At 45.8% G+C, this 23,636-nt stretch overlaps 1 protein-coding gene across 2 annotated transcripts in view; it reads left to right on the top strand.

Annotated features, from left to right (window-relative positions):
- Window positions 1–23,636, top strand: part of Grin2a (glutamate receptor, ionotropic, N-methyl D-aspartate 2A) — a 280,661-nt gene that overhangs the window by 246,502 nt on the left and 10,523 nt on the right. For both annotated transcript variants that reach the window (XM_013011440.1, XM_013011441.1), the window contains one exon: window positions 1,181–1,368. In XM_013011440.1, the coding sequence (XP_012866894.1) occupies window positions 1,181–1,368 (188 nt within the window). The remainder of the gene's footprint in view (window positions 1–1,180; window positions 1,369–23,636) is intronic.

Raw genomic sequence — 23,636 nt, forward strand, 5'->3', positions numbered from 1 at the left:
TGTGTGTGTGTGTGTGTGTGTGCGTGCGTGCGTGCGTGCGTGCGTGCGTGCGTGCGTGCGTGCGTGCGTGCGTGCGTGCGTGCGTGCGTGTGTGTGTGTACCAGTCATATCAGATTCGAGGTCCACACTTCTCCAGTATGCTTTCATCATAACCAGCCACATCTGAATCAACCTTATCTCCAAGCAAAGTCAAATTCTTTGGGTTAAGGTTTTAATAAATGATTTTTTTTGTGGAGGAAAGAATGATTGTGTCTGTGACGCCCTATCAACAGAAAGTTGTGTAGTTGCAACAAAGACCTGTGTGACCCACGAAGCTGTTTGAAGCCAGCCCAGGCAAAAAGAGTCTGTGAGACCCTTATATCTAACCACCAGGGAACCAGAAGTAGAGAAAACTGTGACTCAAAGTGATGGAGCACTAGCCTTGAGTGGAAAAAGCTCAGGGACAATGCCCAGACCCTGAGTTTAAGCCACACAACCAGCAAAAACTGAGAAAGGAAGGAAGGAAGGAAGGAAGGAAGGAAGGAAGGAAGGAAGGAAGGAAGGAAGGAAGGAAGGAAGGAAGGAAGGAAGGAAGGAAGGGAGGGAAGGAGGGAGGGAAGGAGGGAATTATGGGCTATAGAATTTTCTAACTCATGCTGCTTACAGACTTTTAACTGCAATTGTATTTTAAGTAACTTTTAACATTATTTGGGTTTTTGATATTATCGTGCAACAATTTCATCTGGTAAGTAGTCAGTGGATGTTTTCTTCCAGGAGGGAAAGGAAATCATTCCTATTTATTCCTTATCCTCTTCCGGCACGGTGCCACCCACTTCTCCGCTCCCTTTGTGGCTTGCCATAGTTTACTGTGCTCTGCTACAAACCTTTCTAACCAGGCCACTGTTCCCCACCGCTGGGAAGCGTTCAAGACAGACACTGAGCAAACAACAAACCTGCCTGTTTATCCACTTGGGTCTATGGATTCTTCGTGTCTTTATTTAGCTGTCTCTTGTAAGTTGGAGAGAAAAGGTTCTGGCTTTTATCTCCTCATTAAAAATAGATCCTTTTATGACAGAGGGGGGATGGAGCAGCGATGAGTCACCGTCTTCAGCCTGTGTGGTGCTGGATCGAGCCCAAGGAGAGGGGGCCTTGAGGTGGGACCCAGCCCCCCCCATGACCCCCTCATTTCTTCTTCTTGCAGGAAGTTGGACGCTTTCATCTATGACGCGGCGGTGTTGAATTACAAGGCCGGGAGGGACGAAGGCTGCAAGCTGGTGACCATCGGGAGTGGGTACATCTTTGCCACCACGGGCTATGGAATTGCCCTCCAGAAGGGCTCCCCCTGGAAGAGGCAGATCGACCTGGCTCTGCTGCAGTTTGTGGGTGATGGTAAGACTCCAGGCTCCCCTACCTTTGGGGCCGCCTTGAGACCTCTCAGTCTGTTTCCTAATTGGCTTCCCAGACTTTTATGCAATGAATTTGCTCAGCCAAACTCTCTTAAGTGCCTATCGCATGCCACATCCAATTCCTTAGTTTGCTTAAAATGGAAACCGACCCTGGATAGCTAAATTTAAAGCAGCAAATTACATTAAGGATACAGAATAATCTCTCGCCATGGATTTAGCAAAGAGTTGAACAGATTTAGAGAGAAGTAGGAACAAGGGAAGTTTTGGTACCAGAACCGTGGGAATCCTCTCTCTCCAGAGGTGAGTCTCGGGGAGAACAATTCCCCCCCCCCATCACCCAGAGGACATAATCAGCAACATCTGGGGATGTTTTTCGGTAGTCACACCAGGAGAGTACTTGATACCTACATCCAGAAAATAGAAGGTAGGGATGGAAACTATTAGCAAACATCCTGTAACACCCAAGGCAACCCCTGTACCTCAAACCGCAGAACGCCAAACACCAGAAGTGCTGACGGGAGTAATGTCCCTGCAGAGCTTTACAGAGCTTTATGTAACTAGGGCCTCTGTGTTAGTCAGTTTTCCATTATCATGATAATATACCTGAGCTGGCCAACTTAAAAGCAAGCAAAGAGGTACTTTTGCTCCTGATTTCTGAGATCTCCGCTCATGGCCCGTCCCCTGGCCTGGTTTGATTTAGGCCCTCCGTGAGGCAGAGCCTCGTGGCAGAAGTACGTCACAGAGGAAAGCCGCTCAACAAAGAGACAGAGAGAAGGCACTGGGGACAGTGTAACCCCTGCAGGGCCGCCTCCCCAGCCAGCTACTTCCTCCAGTGAGGCCCTGCCTCATAGAGTCCACCCACCTTAGCCCACCAAGTTACCACCCCTACACCAAGAGAGCCCCACTTCTAAATCCAGCTTCATTGGGGATCAAGCCTGCTCATAGACAAGCCTTTGGGGGACAAGATCTGAACACAGAGCTATCCAAGTCCTCACCTCCATTCTCTCAATTCAAGATTTCAAATTCCAGAGGATGGATTTCTCATACATTTTGGGATCAATAACTCTTGTGAACCCCTTGGAGCAACCAAGAGGTAGAGTCAATGCAACAAACCATGGCAACTCCTGTTACTTAGCCTAGGGAGGAAGGAGAGAGGCCGTCTCTAGCAGAGGGAGAGTGGGCAGAAACGCCATGGCTTCCTATTACACTTCTCCTCTTCGCTGTCTACCGTGCAGTTTCTGCCTGCGTGAGGTTTATAGTGAAATGGGCTAATGCCATTTGTGGACTGGCACAGCTGAACGGGCATTTTCTTCTGCCCACACTATAGCGGAGTCTAGAGTTCCCTGACATGACTTTCCAAGTCCTGCCCTGTGAAGTAGGGAAAGGAAAATCAACAGAGAGCAGAATGGCAAGAGAAAAAAATTGCAAAAATAAGGCAGAAGCCGCAGTCAAGAGTAAAGTGAATGCCAGAGACATGGCTGAAGTAACAGGCCAGCGGCCTAGCAAGCACCAAGCCCTGTGTTCAATGCCTGGCATTGCTGCTGCTACTACTAATAATGATCATCATAATAAAGAACAGGTAGAGACTGTTCAGAACATGCTATGCTTATTCTGAGTCAGGAAAACCAAGCAATCATCACAATCAAATGCACTCTTGAAACAGGCCGAGGGGAGAGCATAGGACTGGTGTGAATTTGAATGTGGGATGTGGGCTTTTCTTAAAGCTTTTTCTCCGCTCTTTTTTTTTTTTTCCCTTTGAGTCCCAGAATCAAGCCCCCTTGCTCGCCACAGAACACCATCAGGCATGCTGAATGCATTTTATATGGAACTCTGACATGACACTGTCTGGTTTGGGGGAATTCTCTCTTGAGCATTTGTGCTTTCCTCAGCTCACTACGCAGGCCCTCTGCTGGGCGGTGGTGGCTGGTGGCTGTGTGGGCCCGCGATCGCTGTGGAGTGGTAGAGTTAGACCTGCCACGGTGGGGGGAGGGAAGAAGCCCTGCCCAGGCTGGGGTAGATTTGACGACTCATGATTCTGACGCCCAGTTGGCTGGTGTTACCTCCTCCCCATAGGCTGCCCCCTGCGGCAGGCTGGCGGGCACTGGTTACTGGGGAGTGGTCTCTCTTGGCCTACGGAAGAAGCATAAAAGAACACGAGCGTGCGCGTGTCAAGGCCCTGCTTCATCACATTCCTGTCTCCTGATATCCTCCTGTTTGAGTCCGATGGCCAAGGCCAAGAGACTGGAAGGAGATCAGGAGTTTTAGGACAAGGAGCATGGGCAGAGGGAAGGCACTGAAGATTTGGGGTCAATTATTCCTCAGTGTGGGTGAACTGTACAGCGAATGAAGAGTCTTGGTTCAGACGTGAAGAAGAGTCATGAAGGACTGAGTGGATAAATGCATGTGTGCGTGGAGGCTTCGTGACAGGGTGTGTTTTATTTGACAGGAAGCTTTTACATGTGGTGAGGGTCTGTCAAATGAATGAGTGGCTCTCCCCGCGTTGATTCTGAAACTGCTGACACCATCAGGAGAAGGGGTAGAGCCGATACCACCCCTGATACGGCCACAGCTACTCTTTCATTTCATCTTCCGAACAACTTCATGAGATTAACAACTGCTCCTTCCCATCTCTGGGAGATTCGAGTGTCTGCTCCACTGGGAAGCAGAAATGCATCTCCTCCAGGGGCCTTATTCTGGAAATGGGTCAAATTAGGTAAAAGTTCTGTTGTTTTTAAAAAATTTTTTTCTAAGATGTCCAGCCAGGTGGATTAATTAGACACTTGAGATTTATTAGCCTTTTAGGCAGGAGTAATTTAGTATGTATCTGAGCCAAATCCGAACATTTCCCTTTCACAAATATTTCTATGAAAAGGATGGCCTTTCTTAGCGTTAGTTTCCTCATTTGTGAATGGGTGCAGGCAAAGTTACCTGATAAGACTGGGAGATGAAGTGGAGGATGCGTGTTGGGAGCTCAGGGTACCTCAGAACGTACAGTGTAGAAATGGTTCCATGAATAACCCATCACCTACATCACAACCACCACCATCATCACCACCCTTATCACCAGCATCGCCACCATCAACCACCATCACCACCATTATACACACGGCCACCAGCACCATCATCATTGTAATCATGAGCACCAAGAGCCTCATCATCACTTTTCACGATCATTTCCATCATCGCCATCATACCCACCATCACTTCCGTCCTCCCCTTTCTCCCCTCTCCACCCTTCTCCTCCTCTCCTCCAATGCCGTGGTCCATGCACAGCTCGTAGATACAGCAGCTAATGTGGTGTTACCCTGGCAAGAACATACTCGAGTTTTCTCATGGAAACCAACCTTTGGGGTGCTGAACGGAAGCCATGTTCTTCTCTGCCTGTCATAGACATTTACTTACAGAGCATTGGGTCCTGATGGATATTTTCTGGCCGGGCTCATTGCTTTCCTGGTTACACTGTTAGGGTTGGGGAATGTGTCTTTTCAGCTTCATTTTTTTTTTTGAGGCCATCTGGAAGCAGAGACATGGTTGAGAAAATGACGCTGCTCCAGGGGGTGTCTTAAGATTATCTTCCCGGAAAGCCATGTCCAATTCTGAATGTCTCTCTAGGAGTAAATACATGAATTAACACAGCTGCATAAATATTTCACTTATCTTATGCAGCTTCAGCAGGATTAATTAGGCTCTAAAATTAGACCTGTAAAGAGCACAGTGCCAGGCAGTACCTAATTATTATTCATCCTTTGGAATGGAGTGTTTATCTCTTGTTATAGAGTAGCTTCAGTGGACGATTAGGAGTCTAATGAGTGTCAAAAGTGTAAAAAAAATTTCTAATGAGCTGTGTAAATATAACTTTTCAGTGGAGTGTTTGGTGATTGAGGGAACCTCTTACATGAAGCCTGCCAGGCTTTCCCTTCAGAAGCAGAGTGACTAATCCACCCTGAGAGATAGCAGCTAGATAAGAGGATCATCAAACAGATGTGAGACACCCTCGTTATTGTAAACGAGAAATGAGTGTCCAGAATGGGTCCTTAGAAATATGTATAGTGAGAGATTTCGAGAAAGACTGCAATGCACCAGAGTTCATGGATGCCACCGTGACTTATTCATCCAGCAACCAGAAAAATGTCTCCCTGGCACCTAAAGATGACATACTAAGAATATAGACTCGGCCAGCCAGGGCCGGCTGCTGAGAGTGGCGTTTTTGGCTGCAGAGTAGAGGTTGAGCAGGGGATCGCCTAGGCCCTGGCTAGTGGATAATGCCATGATTGGTAATAGGACTCTGGGATTTGAAGAGGCAGAAGGAAAGCTCTTAGAGGTCAAAGGCTTCCCGCCATACAGAGCCCAGCCAAAAGACATCAAGGGGACTGGGACTGCATAGTTGAGTCACTGAGGGGAAAAAATGGAACTGAGGAAATGGAATCAACTTGGCTGCCGAGCTCCTCTTCTGCGAGTCAGCATCACGCCTCCTAGGAAGTTTCCACACGGCATTCCCGAATCTATCTTCTCACCTCTGATCTGTGAAGTTGGAAAGTGAGGCTTGGTTTGGTTGAATGAGAGTCACCGTGGAGCTTCTCATTTTTTTTTTTTACACGAACAGGAAAGCACGCAGGAATGTTAAGATGGATTCATTTTAGTATCTTAGGGACCCTAAGATCTGTCCTTCCTCTCCTGTCTCCTTCCTTCTTTCCTTCCATCCAACCTTCCTTCCTTCCTTCCCTCCTTCCTTCCTTCCTCACCCTCACCGCCGCATCTTGAGCCAGGCCTCAAGCCCTTTCATTTTTGAGGCAAGGTGTTACTAGCTTTGCCTGGGCTGGCCTTGAACTCAGTCTCTCCCTGTCTCCACATCTGAGCTGCTGGTATTGCAGGCATGCACCACCAAGTCAAGCTTTAGATTCTGCATTCTCAATAAGCAGTGCTGATAATGTGTGAGCAACACCGTGTATAGATTTGTATAGAAGTAAAATTGAACCAGGCTCATCAGGTTCTAATTCTGATCATGTTTTTATTAAACCTAAGGCATCAGGTTGCCTTAGCTCTAAGTAATATATTTTAGCATTGAGAAACATTCCATCTTCCTCTCCTTTTCTTTCTGATTTTCTCCCTCTCCCCCCATTTTCATAGTTGTGGATTTAATGGTAAGTTCAGAAATAGGTTGCTTGTTCCTGGAAGGTACTCTGGGATCATTGAACAAATAAAACATATTCATTATTACATCCATATATTATCAGAGATATTTATAAATTATTTGTTGCTGTATTACATTGTACACATGTCACAGTTAGATATATAAATATATGAAATATGGAAAGATTACAGCTATCTCTTGTATTAAAAGTACTAATATTAATACTTGATATTAATTTGTAGTTATCACTAATATTATTAAGAGGGAGGCCCATTCAACCAGTTTTGCCAAGAGTCTCCCAGTTTTAATACGCGTTAGTGACCCTGACAGTATTGTATTTGAGTAAATAATGGTGGCTATCACATTTGAAATATTTGAAGGGTTCCATATGCATCATTTAGTGGAGTGGATACACTGGGTTCCTTCTGTCTCTTTTGTACTGCGACTTGGCCAACAATCATTTAAAAAACTCATCTGTCTTGTTAATCAATCAAAGACCACTGCTTGGCTCTGTGATAATAAGGAACCTTGCCACACCTGGCTCCACACAGAGCAGCGAAGCTCACAGAGCAGGGGAGTGGAGTAAGGGAGTGTTAGAGACAAGGGGACTGGCGGCCGCTCCCAGCCCTGGAGAGAATCCCTGTCCACAGGCCCATTGCTTATCTGTTGGCTGCTCTTCTGCTGAAGGAATGCAGGACGGCATGAGAGCAGCAAGGGCTCCCCGCTCCCCGCTGGAGTAGAGTGTCCCTGTGATTGCACAAGGTCTTTGTGTAGCTAATTAGGATTTTCATGAGTTACTGTGGGCCTCTGCATGAGTTGCTAATATCAACACTGCCTTTGTCCAACTCCAGGCTTAATATCTCTGGGCTGGTGTCCGAGTCTTGGGGAGAGGTGCACATCCCTTCAGCTCAGAATGTGATCACAGCACGGACCTGCGCTGTGAACCAAAACAGAGAGGGCTGGAGAAAGTCTTTGAAGGCTGGCTCAAGAGCAGTATGACAGTGTGAGCAGAGCAAATTCCTGAATCTCCTCCATTCCTGGTTTTCCCATTCAATTATAGCATAGAAAATTCTACCGTTGGAACTTTTGTTCAGATAAATATGGAATCTTTGGTGGAGTTCCTTCTCCCAACTCAGTTTCCTCATTTGAAGCTAACCCATCCTTCCGCTCTTCAGCTCTCTGAGAGCTGGCACTTTTCCTCTCTGAGCTATGAGACCTCTTGTGCATCCTTGTGCATTTAGCAATGCCAGTGAATACAGGGATATGTCTACAGTTTCCTAGCAATGGGTCTATGGGCAGATTGACTTCCCAGAGCCCCAATTTCTTCATCTTTAAGGCAGAGCTGCCTAAAGAGTAAATGTGAAAACAGATACAAAGGACCTAGCCCCATCAGAAGACCAAGGATAAAATTTGTGAAGGGAGGTTAGAAAAATCCCTGAGCAAAAGGAAAACAAACACAGCATATCAAAACCTGTGGGATAGAGCAAAAGCAGTTCTAAGAGGAAAAATCATAGCAACAAAAGTCTGCATTTAAAAAGTAGAATGAGCCAGGCATTGGTGCCTCACACCTATAACCCTAGTTTCTCAAGAGGCTAAGATCTGAGGACCGTGGTTTCGAAGCTAGCCTGGGCAAGAAAGTCCATCAGAGCATTATCTCCAATTAAGCACCAAAAATCTGGAAGTAGAGCTGTGGCTTAAGTTGTAGAATGCTAGCCTTGAGCAAAAAAAACCTGAGGGACAGAGTCCAGTCCCTTAGTTCAAGCCCTAGGACCAGTACCAAAAAAAGAGGATGATTTCAAAGAACCCAGCCTCATGCCTGGTATTCAATGCCTGCTACTTTTTGGCCTCTCCATGTCCCCTAGCTCACCAAGGTGCATGGCGTGCTAAGTCCCTGAGGACAAACGTAATTCACATCCTCTCCTGTTGCTTTTTCTTCCCCCAAGACTCTGAGCTCAGCTCAGCTCACAGAAGGCACTCAAGTTAAGTTCACCCATAAATAATACACACATGTGCGACTGGACAGCATTGGGATGGATCTCTGAAAGGCTAGCTCATCTCCCGAGTGTCTTCTCTGATGTAACTTTTTCTCAAGGAAGGTCACTGATGACTGCAGAAAGAGACAAGCAAGCCAATGTCTCCACTGTCTACTTTTGTGTACTGTAAGAGTCAAACATCTCCGACTGAACCTTTTCAACACAGCCCTCTGGGATGGATAGAATCAGCACGATGGCGTGTTTCCTGTTTTAGAACCGGAATGGACCACCAATTGCTACTAAGTCTTGTAACAGGGACTCTGAAGCACAGGGGTGGAATGTGACCTCACTTGAGGCTGCAGGAGGGGCAGAGGTGAGGCTAAAACCTGGATTTCCTGCCCCCTCTAGGCCAACTATGTTCTGTTAGACAGAATGCACTCAAAGGAAATACCTTTTGGGCGTGGATCTCTGTGTCAGGAGCAACAAGCAAGAAGACAGGGAGATGTGAAAACATGCCCAGTGGAAAGCGCTCTCCTCCCCTCCCCACTGGATGGTAGAGGCAGGGCGTATAGACGCCTGGACCCAGTGCCCTGGTCTGGCTTGTCTCAGGCTGGGTCTCATGACGGGATGACAGGAAGGACCCACGGGTTCATTTAAGATGTCGTCAAGTGTACACAGGCGGTGCTCTGTGTTTTATTTTTTAATCTTCCCTCTTTTTAACGAACCAGTCCTGTTCATATCCTTTCCTGTAGCTTCCGTGCAAACAGCCACCAAGTTCCCACCCTTGTTCCTGGCGCCGGAAAAACTCCCGAATAAGCTGCATTACTCCAGCATCCATTTCCACCTTACTTCACCATCCTGTGGTTCCACTGTCTGCAACGCCATTAATGCAATGAGCATGAATAAAAGATCCTGCAGCCCTGACCGTCAGAGGGTTGCCGGCAGCCTCATTTCATTTTAGCCAGACCTTCTGCCAAACTGGGTCACACTCCCACTGTGTTCTCTGCTCGACACATTCCTGCTGTTCCCGAGGATTTAAACCCTTTAAACACTTGAAGATTTCCTTCTTAATTCCTCTGCGTATGCGTGCATACAAGCCTACCAACCGAGACTTGCTTTCCAGATTTCCCCCCACTTTCGGTAGACTGGGTGTTCCCACATAAGTTAGAATTCATGGTCCTTCCATTCTCAACAAGATCAAGCTTGGGGTTTCGAGGGGTAGGATCCCAGTCTCTCTAATCAATATCCTGGGAAACAGTGACCATCAAGCGTACCTGTAAGGCCAGCAATTAGAAAACTAATGCTGAAATACGTGGTTTATTCTGGCGAGCTGTGATCAAAGGAGTAAATAGGAGAGAATGTTTTCCTTAAGATTAGGAAATACCGATGGCCAAGTAGAGCCACTGCCTCCTTTAAAAAATAGTTTTATTGAAATGCAGGTGCATCCATTATTTCAAGTATTATCTATAGCTGTCTTCACACGACAGCAGTATGCCCTGCAAAGCCGCACCGGATTTATTCTCTGGATGTTTACAGAAAAGTTTGATGAACCCTGGTCTAGACTGTCTGGAAAATGAGAAGGACACAGAAGACTGGAAACTGCCGGCCAACCAGGAAGGGGAGAACGTCAAAATGAGAAAAAAAGAAGGATGGAGTGACAAGTAGAAAGGGTAGAGGAACAGGAGAGAGGGATATGGGGGGGAAACCATTAAAAAGAAGAAAGGATGGAAATCGTTAGAGGACAAGGAAGAGAAGAGCAGAGAGGGAAAGAATGGAAAGGGAGGGTATGTGAGGGAAGAGGAGAGACAGAGAGAGAGAGAGGGAGAGAGAGAGAGAGAGAGAAACAGAGAGATGTAAGGAAGCTTTAGCCCGGGCATTTGCAGGGCTGACTGGACTTGTTCAATTGAGTGATCCGCTGTGTTACAGATGAAGATTAAGCAGCCTTAGAACTGCCTTCCATTCAAGGCGCGGACCCGGGCCCATTCGCTCCTGCCCGGGAGATGTCGTCTGCATCCCCACTGGCTTCCCAAACACTCTTCCTGACGCAGGCCCCCGTGTCCTCACATGACTCTCTTTCAGCATCCTGTAGCCTGCTCAGCCCATTTAAAGAGATGAATACAACACAAGGATGGAGTAGGCTTTGGGGAAAGAGGTTCCGAGCCACTGGCAGGTCAGATCTCACGGCAGATGTGAGATTGGATCGTGAGCCAGGATGCCCCTGGAATCTCTGCGTGAGCCGTGGTGCAATATTGCCTCCCCATTAGCCCTCGCAGACATCTCATCATGTGCAAAGGGCAAAGCTGTGATTTATAAAAACGGATCAGTCAGACGTCAGACTCGGTGCTTCTCTTCTTTTACAATGGGTCGACGTTGGCAATAGGGAGTGAGGGTGAGAGATAAAAGTGTCTACCCTTGTTTCTGCACTGCCGAGGAGAGCTGGTCATGATCAGGAACTAGCACCCTGGGAATAGACCTGGCTTTAAGTTTGAGATCACTCAACCCTGGGCGGTTTGGGCAAAAACTCCAGACCTAGAAGCAAGAAGAGAAGAGAGGTGAAGGAACAAAACAAGGCCAGACAGTAATTAAGAGACTTCTGGCCAGGCACCAGTGGCTCATGCCCATAAGCTACTCAGGAGGCTGAGATCTGAGGATCATGGTTCAAAGCCAGCCCAGGCAAGGAAAGTCTGTGAGACTTTTATCTCCAATTAACCACCAGAAGAAAATGGAAGTAGCGCTGTGGCTCAAAATGTAGAGCAGTTGCCTTGAGCTGAGGAGCTCAGAGACAGCGCCCAAGCCCAGAGTTCAAGCCCCATGACCAACAACAACACAAAGAGACATTGGATGTGCAGCCCAGATGCAGGCATGGCGAGCTGGCCCTCGGGTCCACAAAGAACCGGCCTGGTTGCGGGAATCTCTTGTTCCCTGGAGCCCCTCAGAGCTGTGCAATCCCCAGCACACCAGAAAGTTACTGCTCTTTGCTAAACATGTTTTAATTAATGGAAACTTCAAAGGCTACTCTGTAAATCACAAACTCTCTAATCACGTTACCACGGACTGGGCACCATCAGCAAAGCGCCTGGATTTATTCACCTGTGCATTTGTTCACCCATCCATTTGTTCATTCTCCTTTGTAGTCATTCAAGACGGAATGAATAAGAGCAGGTTCGAAAGTCAGAAGTTACTCCAGCTCCGCTCTTGCTTACAAAGATGCCTTCGGATGTTTTTGTGGAATGCCTGGGGGAAATGGTTGAAAATACAGATGCCTGATTCTCTAGCCTTAGGAAGTTTGTTTTTGTTTGTTTGTTTAATTCTCTCTGGGTGATTCTAATACACAATAAGATTTAAAAAACCACTCATTAGAATAGCAGTACTTGGCATTTCGAAACATCTGATTGGCCGGCGCTGGATTCATAGGCCCATGACCACAGGCCACTCATTGGGGTCTGAGAGGCAGGCTTGCTGTTTGCCCTGTGTTTTGTGTACCTCATTGCACACAGAGACCCTGGCAAGTGCGGAATCCTGCTCAGTCAGTGATGTAGAACTTCTGAGCCCAGCAACTGGAGATAGAAGGAACACAGTAGAACGAGGGGACAGCATGAATGGAAGAAGTAGCCTTTGAATCAAAGCTTCTTCATCCAGAAAGGATCAAAATAGACATGAAAGTCTCTCTCGCTTCCAAAGAGCCCACTTTCATTTATTGACTCTAATCACAGTGTTTAAAAATAAATAAATAAAACAGGGCACACATTTTGGACTGAGACTGAACCAGGCTTCCATCGATTCAGTTGGATCTGGAACTAGATGTGGGTGCTATGACCGCCCCCCCCTCCCTGACACATGTAGATGTGTCCTCATTAGCAGTATGGCTCAAGGTCACTGCTGATGAGGGGTGACCCAGTCCGACGTGTCAGCATTGCTCCTGTTCCGTGCGGATGGCTTTGCGTGCAGATGGGTCTCACTGATAACCCCACAGAAATGCAGCTTTGGTGAAAATGAGCTCCGAGGGGTGAGTGAGACAGAGCCACTTTCAATGCCCCGGCGACAATGTCATTTTGACCTTCCTGTGACCTAAAAATAATGTCTAAGGCCAACTGTATATTCAGAAAGGCCATGTTTTCGGAGAAGAATTGTGTCGGTTCTAAGCATAGATTAGCAATAAAGGGCTTAACTGCTTCTTCATTGGCCTGTGACCAGATGGTACCATAAAAATTAGGCTTGTTTATCTGCCTCCTAATTTTAACTAGAGACATATTTGGAATAATAATGGAACCGTACTTACTTAAGAAACAGACAAAATCCATAAATATCCCAAAGAGCCATTGACGGTCCCTCTGTGTGAAAGCTCTGAGAGTTTTTTGTCTGCGTGTACGTTCCCAGAGAATTTCCCAGAAGGCCCGTGGTGATGGAAAGCCACAGCGTTTATTATCCATCTGTCAGACAGCAGGGTCTGAACAAGGTCAGCAGGGCCAAACCTGAGCCTGACGAGCAGAGAGTGGCTTAAACCAGGGAAAGTCAAATGTCAAGAGAACCATCAAAGGGGAAATAAGACATAATGAATGGCTTGCTGCTAAGTCAAACAGTGATGTCTCAGCCTTGTGCACGATTTACGAGATGGATAAACAGTGGTCCCCAAATCTGTCTCACTCTACATTGTTCAAGCCCTTTCATTCAGAAAGGCAGCATAATAAATATGTGAGCAGCTACCATAACCTACTACTCGAATGTAATTGTTTCCAATTGATACATTGCCTTAGGGTCCCTGTACCTTGAAGATGCATTGCTTTAAATAATAATTGATATATATATATATATTTCTACAGCTTTTCTTTTCAGTTGGGTTACTATATTATTACTGCTCCCAATCATTTCAACTTTTGTGTAAAATATTGTAGCATAGCCAGAACCCATTATATTACTCTAAGGTTAAACATTTTGATGTTTTGTTAGTATGATAATGATATAAGGATACCACACCCCTTGAACATGCTATTTGCAACATATTCTTGGCTATAATACTCTGAAGGGTTAATAGCTGCAGACTCTTCTAGGTGTCTTCATACAGTGCCACATTAATGGCGAAGTTTGTTCCCACTTAAAACACTACTTTTAATAAGGAATCAATGTAATACTTTCACAAAAATCTAGTAGCATTGAGCATAAAATTTCTTTTTTTTCTGTTGGAGAATATACACTATGCTTTCAGGGTGGCCTTGGCTAGTCTTCCTGCCCAATAATGGTGAAAATGGAAAATGTGAATTGCTTGTTCACTCTATTTGATTAGTCCATCCATCCATCCATCCATTCATCCATCATGTCTAGCCATCATCTTTTTGTCTATTTATCGATCTCACTTATGTATATATCTATCAATTCATGTCTCCATCCATCTATCTAGCCATACATCCATGTTTGTAAGTCTATCCATCGATCTGTCTATATATCTATCTAGTTATCTAACTAAATTCTAATGAACATTCGATATCTTTTTAGTATTTTATTAAAACTTTGGTTGCGATATTTCATGCTTAAAAAGTCATTAGTGCAACAGCACACAGTGTCAGTGGACAGAGAGGAATGGGATTCAAGTATGGGAACGAATCTTTACTAGCTTCGTGATCTTGGAAAAATCATCAGTGCTTCCTTTTTCCTGGCCTGGGCTTTGAACTCAGGGTCTCATATGCTTCATAGGCTGGTGCTCTATCATTCAGTTCACTCCTCCAGCCAGACATTTTGGCTGGTTAACTGGAGATAAACTCTTGAGGACTTTTCTACCTGGGCTGGCTTCCAACGATGATCCTCCAGATCTCAGCCTCCTGAAGAGGTAGGATTATAAGCGTAAGCCACCAATGCCCACCTCCTCACTAACAGTTCACAAGGACCACTTTCTTCCTTTAAGTCTAGGGTTGTAATAATACCACCCTCATCAAGCTAAACAGCACAATGCATGAGGATAGTTGGATAGGCTTCCATCAAATTAGCAATACTGTTAAGGATCTCCCTAAATTGAGATTTTTTTTCATCCATCTACACACACACACACACACACACACACACACACACACACACACACGTTTAAATATTGCTATATTTCATTGCTTCATCACCACATTTCTCGAGACGGCGGCTACTTTGCCTGTCCTGCCTTGGAGGGAATCCATACAGCTTACAAGCTGCCTCTGGGCTTCCAGGGTGACAGAGACCATACGTTCACAAAGCTGAGCCTATTTACTAATTGGCACTTTGCAGGGGGGAAAAAAAGGTTTCTGACCTTCTGGTTTAAATGATAAAAGTAAAGCATGCTCTTTTGAAATAATTCCAACAATATCGGAGGGTTTAACCAAACAGAGCTCATACCTCTTTATCCTTGAAGGTTTTTTTCTCTCTTTGTAAAGACATCTCACATTTTTAAAGAACATTTTTATCCTCTCTTGGAAAGTCTATTTCCTTCTACTTTGTTATCCCCTCTTAGCTCCCCAATAGAAGGATACCTTGTGTCTGCTGTGATGGTCACTGGCTTCTTCTTCCTTTGTTGTCATCTGTGAACTTTAACAAGCGCTCATTACAGGACACACACCCAGGGCCACACTAATTTTTTATTTATCCCCCCCCCCTAACTACCTCCCACGCATTAATATACAGAACACAACCTCAGATACCCTGCTGGGTTCCTGGTCGGCCAATATTCCTCCCCAAAGTCATTCCTGTTGTCCCCCAACTTCATGCCCCTAGGATGGCTCTCCTCTTGCACATCAAACAAATAGTGGGACCATAAAGTATATATTTTGCTATGCCCTTTATGATTACGACATATTCCTGCCTGTACGCATTGCATGTTTTTCATTGCTGTGTGATATACCATCGTGCAAACGTGCTATATATACTCTGCCACTGATGGGAACTTTTATGGTTTCTAGTTTTAATATGCTTTTCATTCTCTTTCCGTGGTGGGAATCAAACCCAGGGACTCGCACTTGCTAGGCAAGAGCTCTACCACCGAGCCATACCCCTATTCCACTCTTTTTATTTTCTTTTTGAGCTACAGTCTCACTACCTTTGACTGCCAGCCTCAAATTCATGATCAGCCTACCTCAGCTTCTTGCCCAATAGCTGGTATTCTCGATGAGCATTGCCACACCCAGGGTTTCATCTACTTTGAACATTCTTGTACTTATTATTGCTGTTGACCTAGGCACTTACTTGTTTGGGAACATACTTAGAGGTGAAATTGATAGGTCATAGAGATCCTTAGCATTAGTAGCCAACTCCAACCAGTTTTCAGATGTATACCCAGTTTATATTCCCACCAGCAGTGAGAATATAATTTCCCCCTTCCCCCATAACTTGCAGTTACTGTGTGTCCCCTCTCTACCTCTATGAGACAGTAAAGCCAGCTTGATAGAGCTGAACGCCAGGTAAGCTGAACGCCAGGTGTGTTCTTCAGTGTTTGGGTGTGGATATATGCAATCCGTAGAGGCCCAGATCCCTTTACAGCTTCAACATTGACTTGCTCTGCGACCTTGATCTACAGCTTGACCACAGATAGACTGTTAGAAGGATAGGGCCAGAGGACTGAGCTGGAGTCAGAGCCTGGGAATATATCTATCTTTCTCTCTTCTCTCTCTTCTCCCCGCCCCCCCCACCTTGTACTTGAGCATGACTCAAGGCCTTGTGCATGCCCTGTAAGCACTCTACCACCTGAGCCATTCCCCCAGCCTGAGTCTAGTGATTCCTTTACCCCATAGGTCTGCTCTCCATCCTCTGCCAGGGTCTTATGCCATCTTGTGCTTCAGACATGAAATAAAAGAAAGGGGGCTCTGGGAGCAACTCCATCAACGGGAACCAAGAGCTTCCCTAAGTCATTTAACGCCTCAAGTTTCAACTTCTCTTCTTTATTCACACCACTCCCAGCACTCGCCTTAAAAAACAATGTGGTCTTCCTTCTGCTTTAGTTATAATGGCTCTATCAGAGGACTCTTCTACCAAAGAATCAGTTGCTCCCTCTCTATCTCTGTCTGCTCCCGCCTTTTCTCCTCCCCTTCCCTTTCTCTTTCCCTCTCCTCTCTTTTCCTCCTTCTCCTTTCCCCTCTTCTCTCCTCTCCTCTCGGGGGCCTATTAGACTCTCCAAATTGTCCAAAGATGTGATCCATTTTACTCATGGATTTTATAGCCTCATGAGTTTTTTTTTTTTGTCAACACTTCAATAAAAAAGGAATGAAAAGCAATGAGGTCATTTTCTCTGCTGGGAGAAAGGAGATATTTCTTGGCACAGGCTATGGGATTATTCTATCTTTTTTCCCCCTCTAACATCTATAATCTTTTAAAACACCAGGACCCCTTTGTGATGAGTCATAGGATTTGGAGGACAATTGATAGAAAGTGTGCAGTCAAAAAAGTTACTACAAATTCACTTATGTTCCAAATTTATATGCCTTTTAAGTGCTATCAGCTGGACGGTCTCTGTCTGCATGAGGCCAATTGACTAAGTGGATTCCAGAAATGTTTGCCATACCTGGGGAGTCACAGACTTCCTGCGATTTTTCTACAGGCTTGTCTCACAGAATCATTTCTCCCAGCACCATCCTCAAATGGAAAGTTTTGATCCCTGTACATTGTTTGATGTTGTTGTTCCTCAAGTCTCTCTCTCTTCTTTCTCATTTCTTTTTCCCCAAGAGATACAAGCTGCACAAAACGCACCATCTATACCTTGCGTGGCGGTCACCCGGCCCGTGTGACACCCCCCCCCCTGCCACGCAATGTTGACCCACAGCAGTGAGCACCACAGTGGTTCAAGTCAGGCTCAGGCACCTTCCAGAGCAGAAACCTCATTTGGAAGGCGGTGGTTGAAGCCTTTATGCCAAAGACAGCTTGTCTCTGCTTCTAACTGGATACATTTTATCCCAGTCCTACTTTTATTTTAGTTTTGTGACTTCTCAGCATTATGCAGAAATGGAATATTCTGACATTTAAATAAGGAATTTTCCAAATTCGGTCTACTCGTGTCTAGAATCTGTACTGTTCTCCATCTCTATCACCAGCAAAGGTATTTTTGTCGCTTCAGCAAATAGTTCAGTGACCCTCTGAGATCATGGGGACAAAGGTCCTTGGCCCTAAAATACTATTTCCATATCCATGGTCACATCAGTTTTATGTTTCCCTTACTGGCTCAATGAGTTGGCATTGGTTTGGGGTTTGGGCTAACTCCCTTTCTCCCTCTTTCCCTTCCTTCTTTTCTTCCTTCATTCCTTCTTTCTTTCCTTCCTTCCCTTCTTCCTTCCTTCTTTCCCTCCCTCCCTCCCCTTCCTTCCTTCTTTCCTTCCTCTTGCTCTCTCTCTATTCCTCTCTCCCCTCATCCCTCTACTTCCTTTCTTCTTTCCTTTCCTGTCTTTCTCCTTTCTTTTTTTTTTTTTTTTTTTGGTCGGTCGTGGGGCTTGAACTCTGGGCCTGGGCGCTGTCCCTCAGCTCTTCAGCTCAAGGCGAGCGCTCTACCACTTGAGCTACAGCGCCACTTCCGGTTTTCTGGTGGTTTATTGGAGATAGGAGTCTCACAGTCTCTCTTGCCCGGGCTAGCTTTGAACCTCGATCCTCAGTCTCAGCCTCCTGAGTAGCTAGGATTACAGGCGTGAGCCACCAGCGCCTGGCTTCTTCTTTCTTTTTTATATTCTGATTGTGTGTCTGTCTGTTGAGATAGGATCTCCTTATGTAGCACAAGGTCTTACCTCTTGATTCCCTGGCCTCAGCTTCTGTGATTATAGGTGTGTACCACCATGCCTGGCTGGTTCAGGGTGTAGAGTTAGGAAGAAAGACATACAGTTTCTCATTCCTCCACCTAGATAGGTAGGTTTGGCCCATACGGCTTTGAGTCTAGAGGGCACGGTAAAAGAATGTAGTTACCAAAATTCATGCTCAGATAGTCTGGGTGACCCTGCTCCATTCCATGGCCACAGACCTCATCCCCCCTCCGACCGGAAGCTTCTTGCCATGTGCAGAGACACTGGCGAGGGAGAAGGCTTGCCCTTAGTCATACCAGCCTCGCTCCGAGGACTGCAGCTTCATCTCTGAGTCTGTTCTTGTTGAATCTGTGCCCTAGATTTTTTTTTTTTTGCACAAAGAAAACCATTGCTTGGCCATTTCCAATTCCAACTGGGCTTCTGAGAAGCCTAAAGTGCCCAGCGTCTGGGCAAGACATGAAACAGGATGGAAATGGGGTCAGCTCCCCTTTTGTTGGCTCTCAGGAAACCCGAATGGGATTAGCAGCAACCTGACTCTGACGTCGCCCGGCGGTGGATGGAAGGCTGCTTCCTCTGGGAACCACCAGCCCCACTGCTGAGGGCTGTGATTGGAGCACGCTTGCCCCGAGAGTCAGCCTCCATTTCTGGGTTCCAGAAACTGTTCCCCACCCCTTTTCCTGGGGTCTCACAGATTCTTTCCTCTCTGGTCCCAGCTAATCCCGAGATCTATGGATCACAGTGACCAAGAAGAGAGGGGGCTTGTGTGGTTGCCTGCACTCAAGCTGCACCAAGACTTGGACCAGGTATTAGAGATACCAGGAGCATTGACCCCCCCCCTCCAAAATAGGCCTCTGCTCTGAATAACTGGACCTTCCATTAAGGAAGACCTAGAAGCCAATGACAATTATACTCCAGTGTCAGATTGTCTATGGAGGAACTACCCAAGATGTCATGTTAGGAGAAAACATTCCTGTGCATTCTGGAGGTGGAGACCTCTGAGTTACAACCCATAGTTAGCTAATGCCAAGTTTTCAGTCCCTGAATATGTAGTTGGCATATAGCCATAAAATGTTATAGATAAAGGTTATATTGATGACAGCTTTTTTCTTTTCAGTCGTGGGGCTTGAACTCTGGCCCTGGACACCGTCCCTGCACTCTTCAGCTCAAGGAGAGTGCTCTACCACTTGTGGTTTATTGGAGATAAGAGTCTCATGGACTTTCCTGCCTGGGCTGGCTTTGAACCATGATCCTCAGTCTCAGCCTCCTGAGTAGCTAGGATGACAGGCGTGAGCCACCCATGCCCAGCTGGTGACAGCCTTACAATGGATCTTTGTCAGTCATTTTCTTGCAGGAGAGCTTAATTCTGATGCTCTGCCCGGCTCTGAGATAAGACCCAGACTCTTAGGAGAGATAGCATTGCTGGATAGGATTTGCTGATGACCTTCCTGCACACTTCAGCGTCGGTGTTTGCATTTGCAATTTGAATGAGACATTCCCTACACATCACATGTGATATGCTTGTATGCTGATATATTATTTAGCCTTTTTGGGGGGATTTGAACTTATGGCCTTGCACTTGATAGGCAGGTACTCTGGCACTTGAGCCATACCCTCCGCCCCCTCTCTGCCCCCTGTCCCCTGAGCAACACTGATGTATTACATGAGAGGAGACATTGGGTTTCTTCTCATAGGGGCTATGAAGGTCCATCAAGAAAACAGGTCAAGGTGTTCACCATAGAAATGCTTCAACGCAACCCCAACTCCTTAGGAATAAAACTGAGTCCACTGGCTTCTGTCTCCTGCCCTTCAGGCCCCTCTTTTAGTCCCTTCTTCTTTCCCTGAAATTCTGAACTACTGTCTGATCTCAAATCACTCCATGTTTCTCCTTGCCTCTGGCCTTATGCAAATCTAATCATCTCATCATGCCATAATTACTGGCTTTCGTGATTATTGTTCCGTGGAACTCTAGCTCGCAGAGGCCAAAGCCTTCATGTTCACTTTTCTCTTCATGAAAACACACGTAGCTTATGGATGATTTGTCTCCCAGTGAGTAAACGAATGAATGGAGAAAGCAAAGCTACAAAGAGGTCTTCAGAGAACCAAAAATCATTTGCTTCCTTAACCAGAAATGAAACAGAACATGAAACACGGCTTCCCCAAAACCACACACTATCTCTTGTCATAGCGTCCTTACCTGGGGGCAGATGCTTTGGGCCAGGAATCAAGAAAAATGCATGCTGATAACTGCCTGCAAGGTTCTGTATGAGAAGCAAATTCTCAGGTCTGGACAAAGCCTAAAGGGTATAGGTTCAAAATGAATCTCTCCCAGTTGATCTCAGGGGGGAAAAATGTTTGAGAAGGAAGTCTGAAGGCTAGTCACACTGCTTGCTATAAAATCTTCTTCTGAAGCAATCCCCAGAGTTCTCAGCCAGTCTTAGCCAATAGAATGAAAACTAATCTGAAAAAGCAACTGCACTCTCTCTGGATTGCTAAGAATGAGTCCTAGGGCAAATAAGCAATTGACTCCTCTTACTTTGGATATGACCGTCTCGTCAGAAAGCTGGCTCTGTTCTTGGGTTGTGCGTGAGTTGGAAAGGAGAGCCTGTGGGGTTCTGTAGCCCAACCCACTCCCCAGTTTTGTTTTGTTTTTTGACTGTGGGCAGTAATCATACCATCCCCAGAAACACTTACTGAGTAATTGATGTGTGGCAGACACAGTATGCACGCAGCATCCTTTAGTGCTAACAAATCTCCAACGAGGTAAAGGCTGCTGGACTCCCACTTGGTGGTTGTGAAAATGGGAGTTCAGAGAAAATGAGCAGGGGCTTTTACCTCCCTGTCTTAGCATCTTCATCTGCAAGTGGCTGTGGTAATGGGACCAGCCACATTAAGTTGATATGAGTGTTAATTTTTCAAAGCCCTGCCACTTTGCCTGAGCATAGTAGTTTTGATATGTGTGTTAAATAAAAAAAACTATATACAAGAGTAGATGGACAGAGGATTAGGAGACCTGGATTCGAGTTAAGTGGCAGAAGTTGGATCCAGGCAGCCTGACTCGATGCCTGACCGCACGGCCTCCTTGTGATTCATCAGATCTTATCATCAGATGATTTAATGTGCTTGTTCTGGAGTTTTCTACCAGAAACATCTTTGCTTGTCATTTACTAGACGTAACGAATTGAATCTTCATGCGTTGCTGGTTTTGCACATTTGAAGCCCCATAGCTTGTACTTTGTGAAAATGAGTGGATGGATGATGTAAGAAATCCACCTCCTTCGGGGCCAGCCTGTACTGCCGTGGCTTTCCGCTACCTTTTGTGTGACCGCCATGTGCTTCCTGTCACCCACGTGGCCTGTGGAAGCAATTCTCTCTCTCTCTCTCTCTCTCTCTCTCTCACACACACACACACACACACATGCACGCACGTGTGCACACTACACTGCTTCCATTACCCTCCCCAGAGCAAGCTCCCCTTTTGACCTTGTATCTTTCCAAGTCTTTACTCTTAAAATCCCATCATGCTGCCTTCTGATGCTGCCAGCGTCAGGAAGCAAGAGAGCTCTGTGTCCTGAATTCCAAGTCTTCCTTGGGATGGCACAGGACACGGAGTTGGCAGAGAGACCTGTGGCTAGCAATAACCTCCCCCTAGAAGACCAATCGAGGAAGAATTTTTGAAATAGGTGTAACTTTCCGTGGGTGCGGAAGAGTACTGCAAACAATCATAAGCTCCTTGTTAGCCGAGGAGCAGACAGAGGGCAGGGTTTTGAGCGCCGTGGGGGGCGTGAGGGCGGAGGGGGGAGTCATGTGATGTAGTCGACAAAGCTGAAAACCCGTGGCTGCACCTGCTCCGGGAAAGCAGCAAGAGTGTGTGCACGTCAGGCAAGTGATTTGATTGTCCCATTTTCCAGCGCTGGGATAACTCTGACCATGACTGTGACCTCTTTGTAAGGGACAAAACTGATAGCAGGCGAGAACCACTTCCTGGGAAAATAATGCTTAATCCCTCACCAGGACTAAAAACATACTGTGCTTCTCAGCTTTACGCTCTTGGCCACTACAAATCCCTCCTTTGCTCTATATATCCTTTGTTTATAAAGCCAGAAGAAAAAGAAAAAGACTACACAGAGTAGATCTCAATACGTGTACAGTCCTGCCCACGCCCCATTTAAGTCTGGAGATAGGAGGAACAAAACAGGAATGGAAAATCCAAGCTCGATGTGAGCTATGTGCTGTAAGCCACGAGAAATACCGAAATCATAAAACACGGTTCCCAAGCTCCCTCAAGGAGATTACAATATACTTGAGTAAATTAAAAAACGAAATAAGAAAGTATTTGAACTGTAGTTCAGTATACTAGTTGAAGAGGGCCACAAGGCAGGAAATGACTGACTGCAAAATGATTGGAGCAGGCTGTAATTGGTACTGAGAAATGTGAATTTGTTCTTCTTTTGAGTCTGAGTCTGGTTTACTAAGTTGGCTTTACTTGAAAGCAAGCAAGCAAGAAAAAAGGAAGGAAGGAAGGAAGGAAGGAAGGAAGGAAGGAAGGAAGGAAGGAAGGAAGGAAGGAAAAGAGAGAAAGCAACAGAAAGAAAGGAAGGAAGAAGGAAAGAAAGGGAGAGAGAAAGGAAGAAAGAAAACATGAAAAAAGTACTGTTTGGGCAAAGGGCAAAGGACAAATCTTGATATTTACATCCTGAAAAGAATCAGAGTGATGTTTCTTTTAGCCAAATATGGCTCTTTGGGGAACAATACCAAAGAGAATTTGATGAGTCATCAGAAAGAGACTTTTTTTGTTGTTTTTTTGAGGGCTCATAACCTCCACAGCAAGGGAGAAGCCCACAGCAATTGTATTTGGAAATACACGGCCCCCATGGCTTCAGAAGGGCAGGAAGCAGTTATGTAAGCCTTTAGGTACGTGATGGGCCACTTGGCTAGTTTATGGTGGTGTTGAGTGGATAATGAGGTAATAAGAATCGCGTCTACCGTGACCTTTGTGAGTGTGTGGAAGTGTTGGAGGCAGTTGGAAGGAAAGAAGTTGAGTCAAGATATCCCTTCCCATCATTACCTCAAGTAATGATTCACCACCATCTTCTTTGTGAGTGAAGAACTTCAGTGGGGGGAGGATAGAGATTTCCTGTCTCTTTTTTCCCCTCTCATAAAATATGTATGAGAGAAAATATACGTCTACTTCTCCCCCTTTGATGAACAAAATCCGAGACCTTTCATGAGTCATTTAGTGTATGAAAAGGAAGCTAGGAAAAAATGTTCTGTCCATCAAAGTCAGGAAAATGCAGGCAGCTTGCCATCTGTGAGGCTCTGGGTGAGAAATTGGAATCTGAAGGAATTTAGGGGTACAGATGTACATTACTTAAACGATGCAGTAGTCACATTACATTTTTATACAAAACCCAGTACACTG

This window comes from Dipodomys ordii, unplaced genomic scaffold (assembly GCF_000151885.1).
Source record: "Dipodomys ordii isolate 6190 unplaced genomic scaffold, Dord_2.0 Scaffold14, whole genome shotgun sequence".
NCBI lineage: Eukaryota > Metazoa > Chordata > Mammalia > Rodentia > Heteromyidae > Dipodomys > Dipodomys ordii.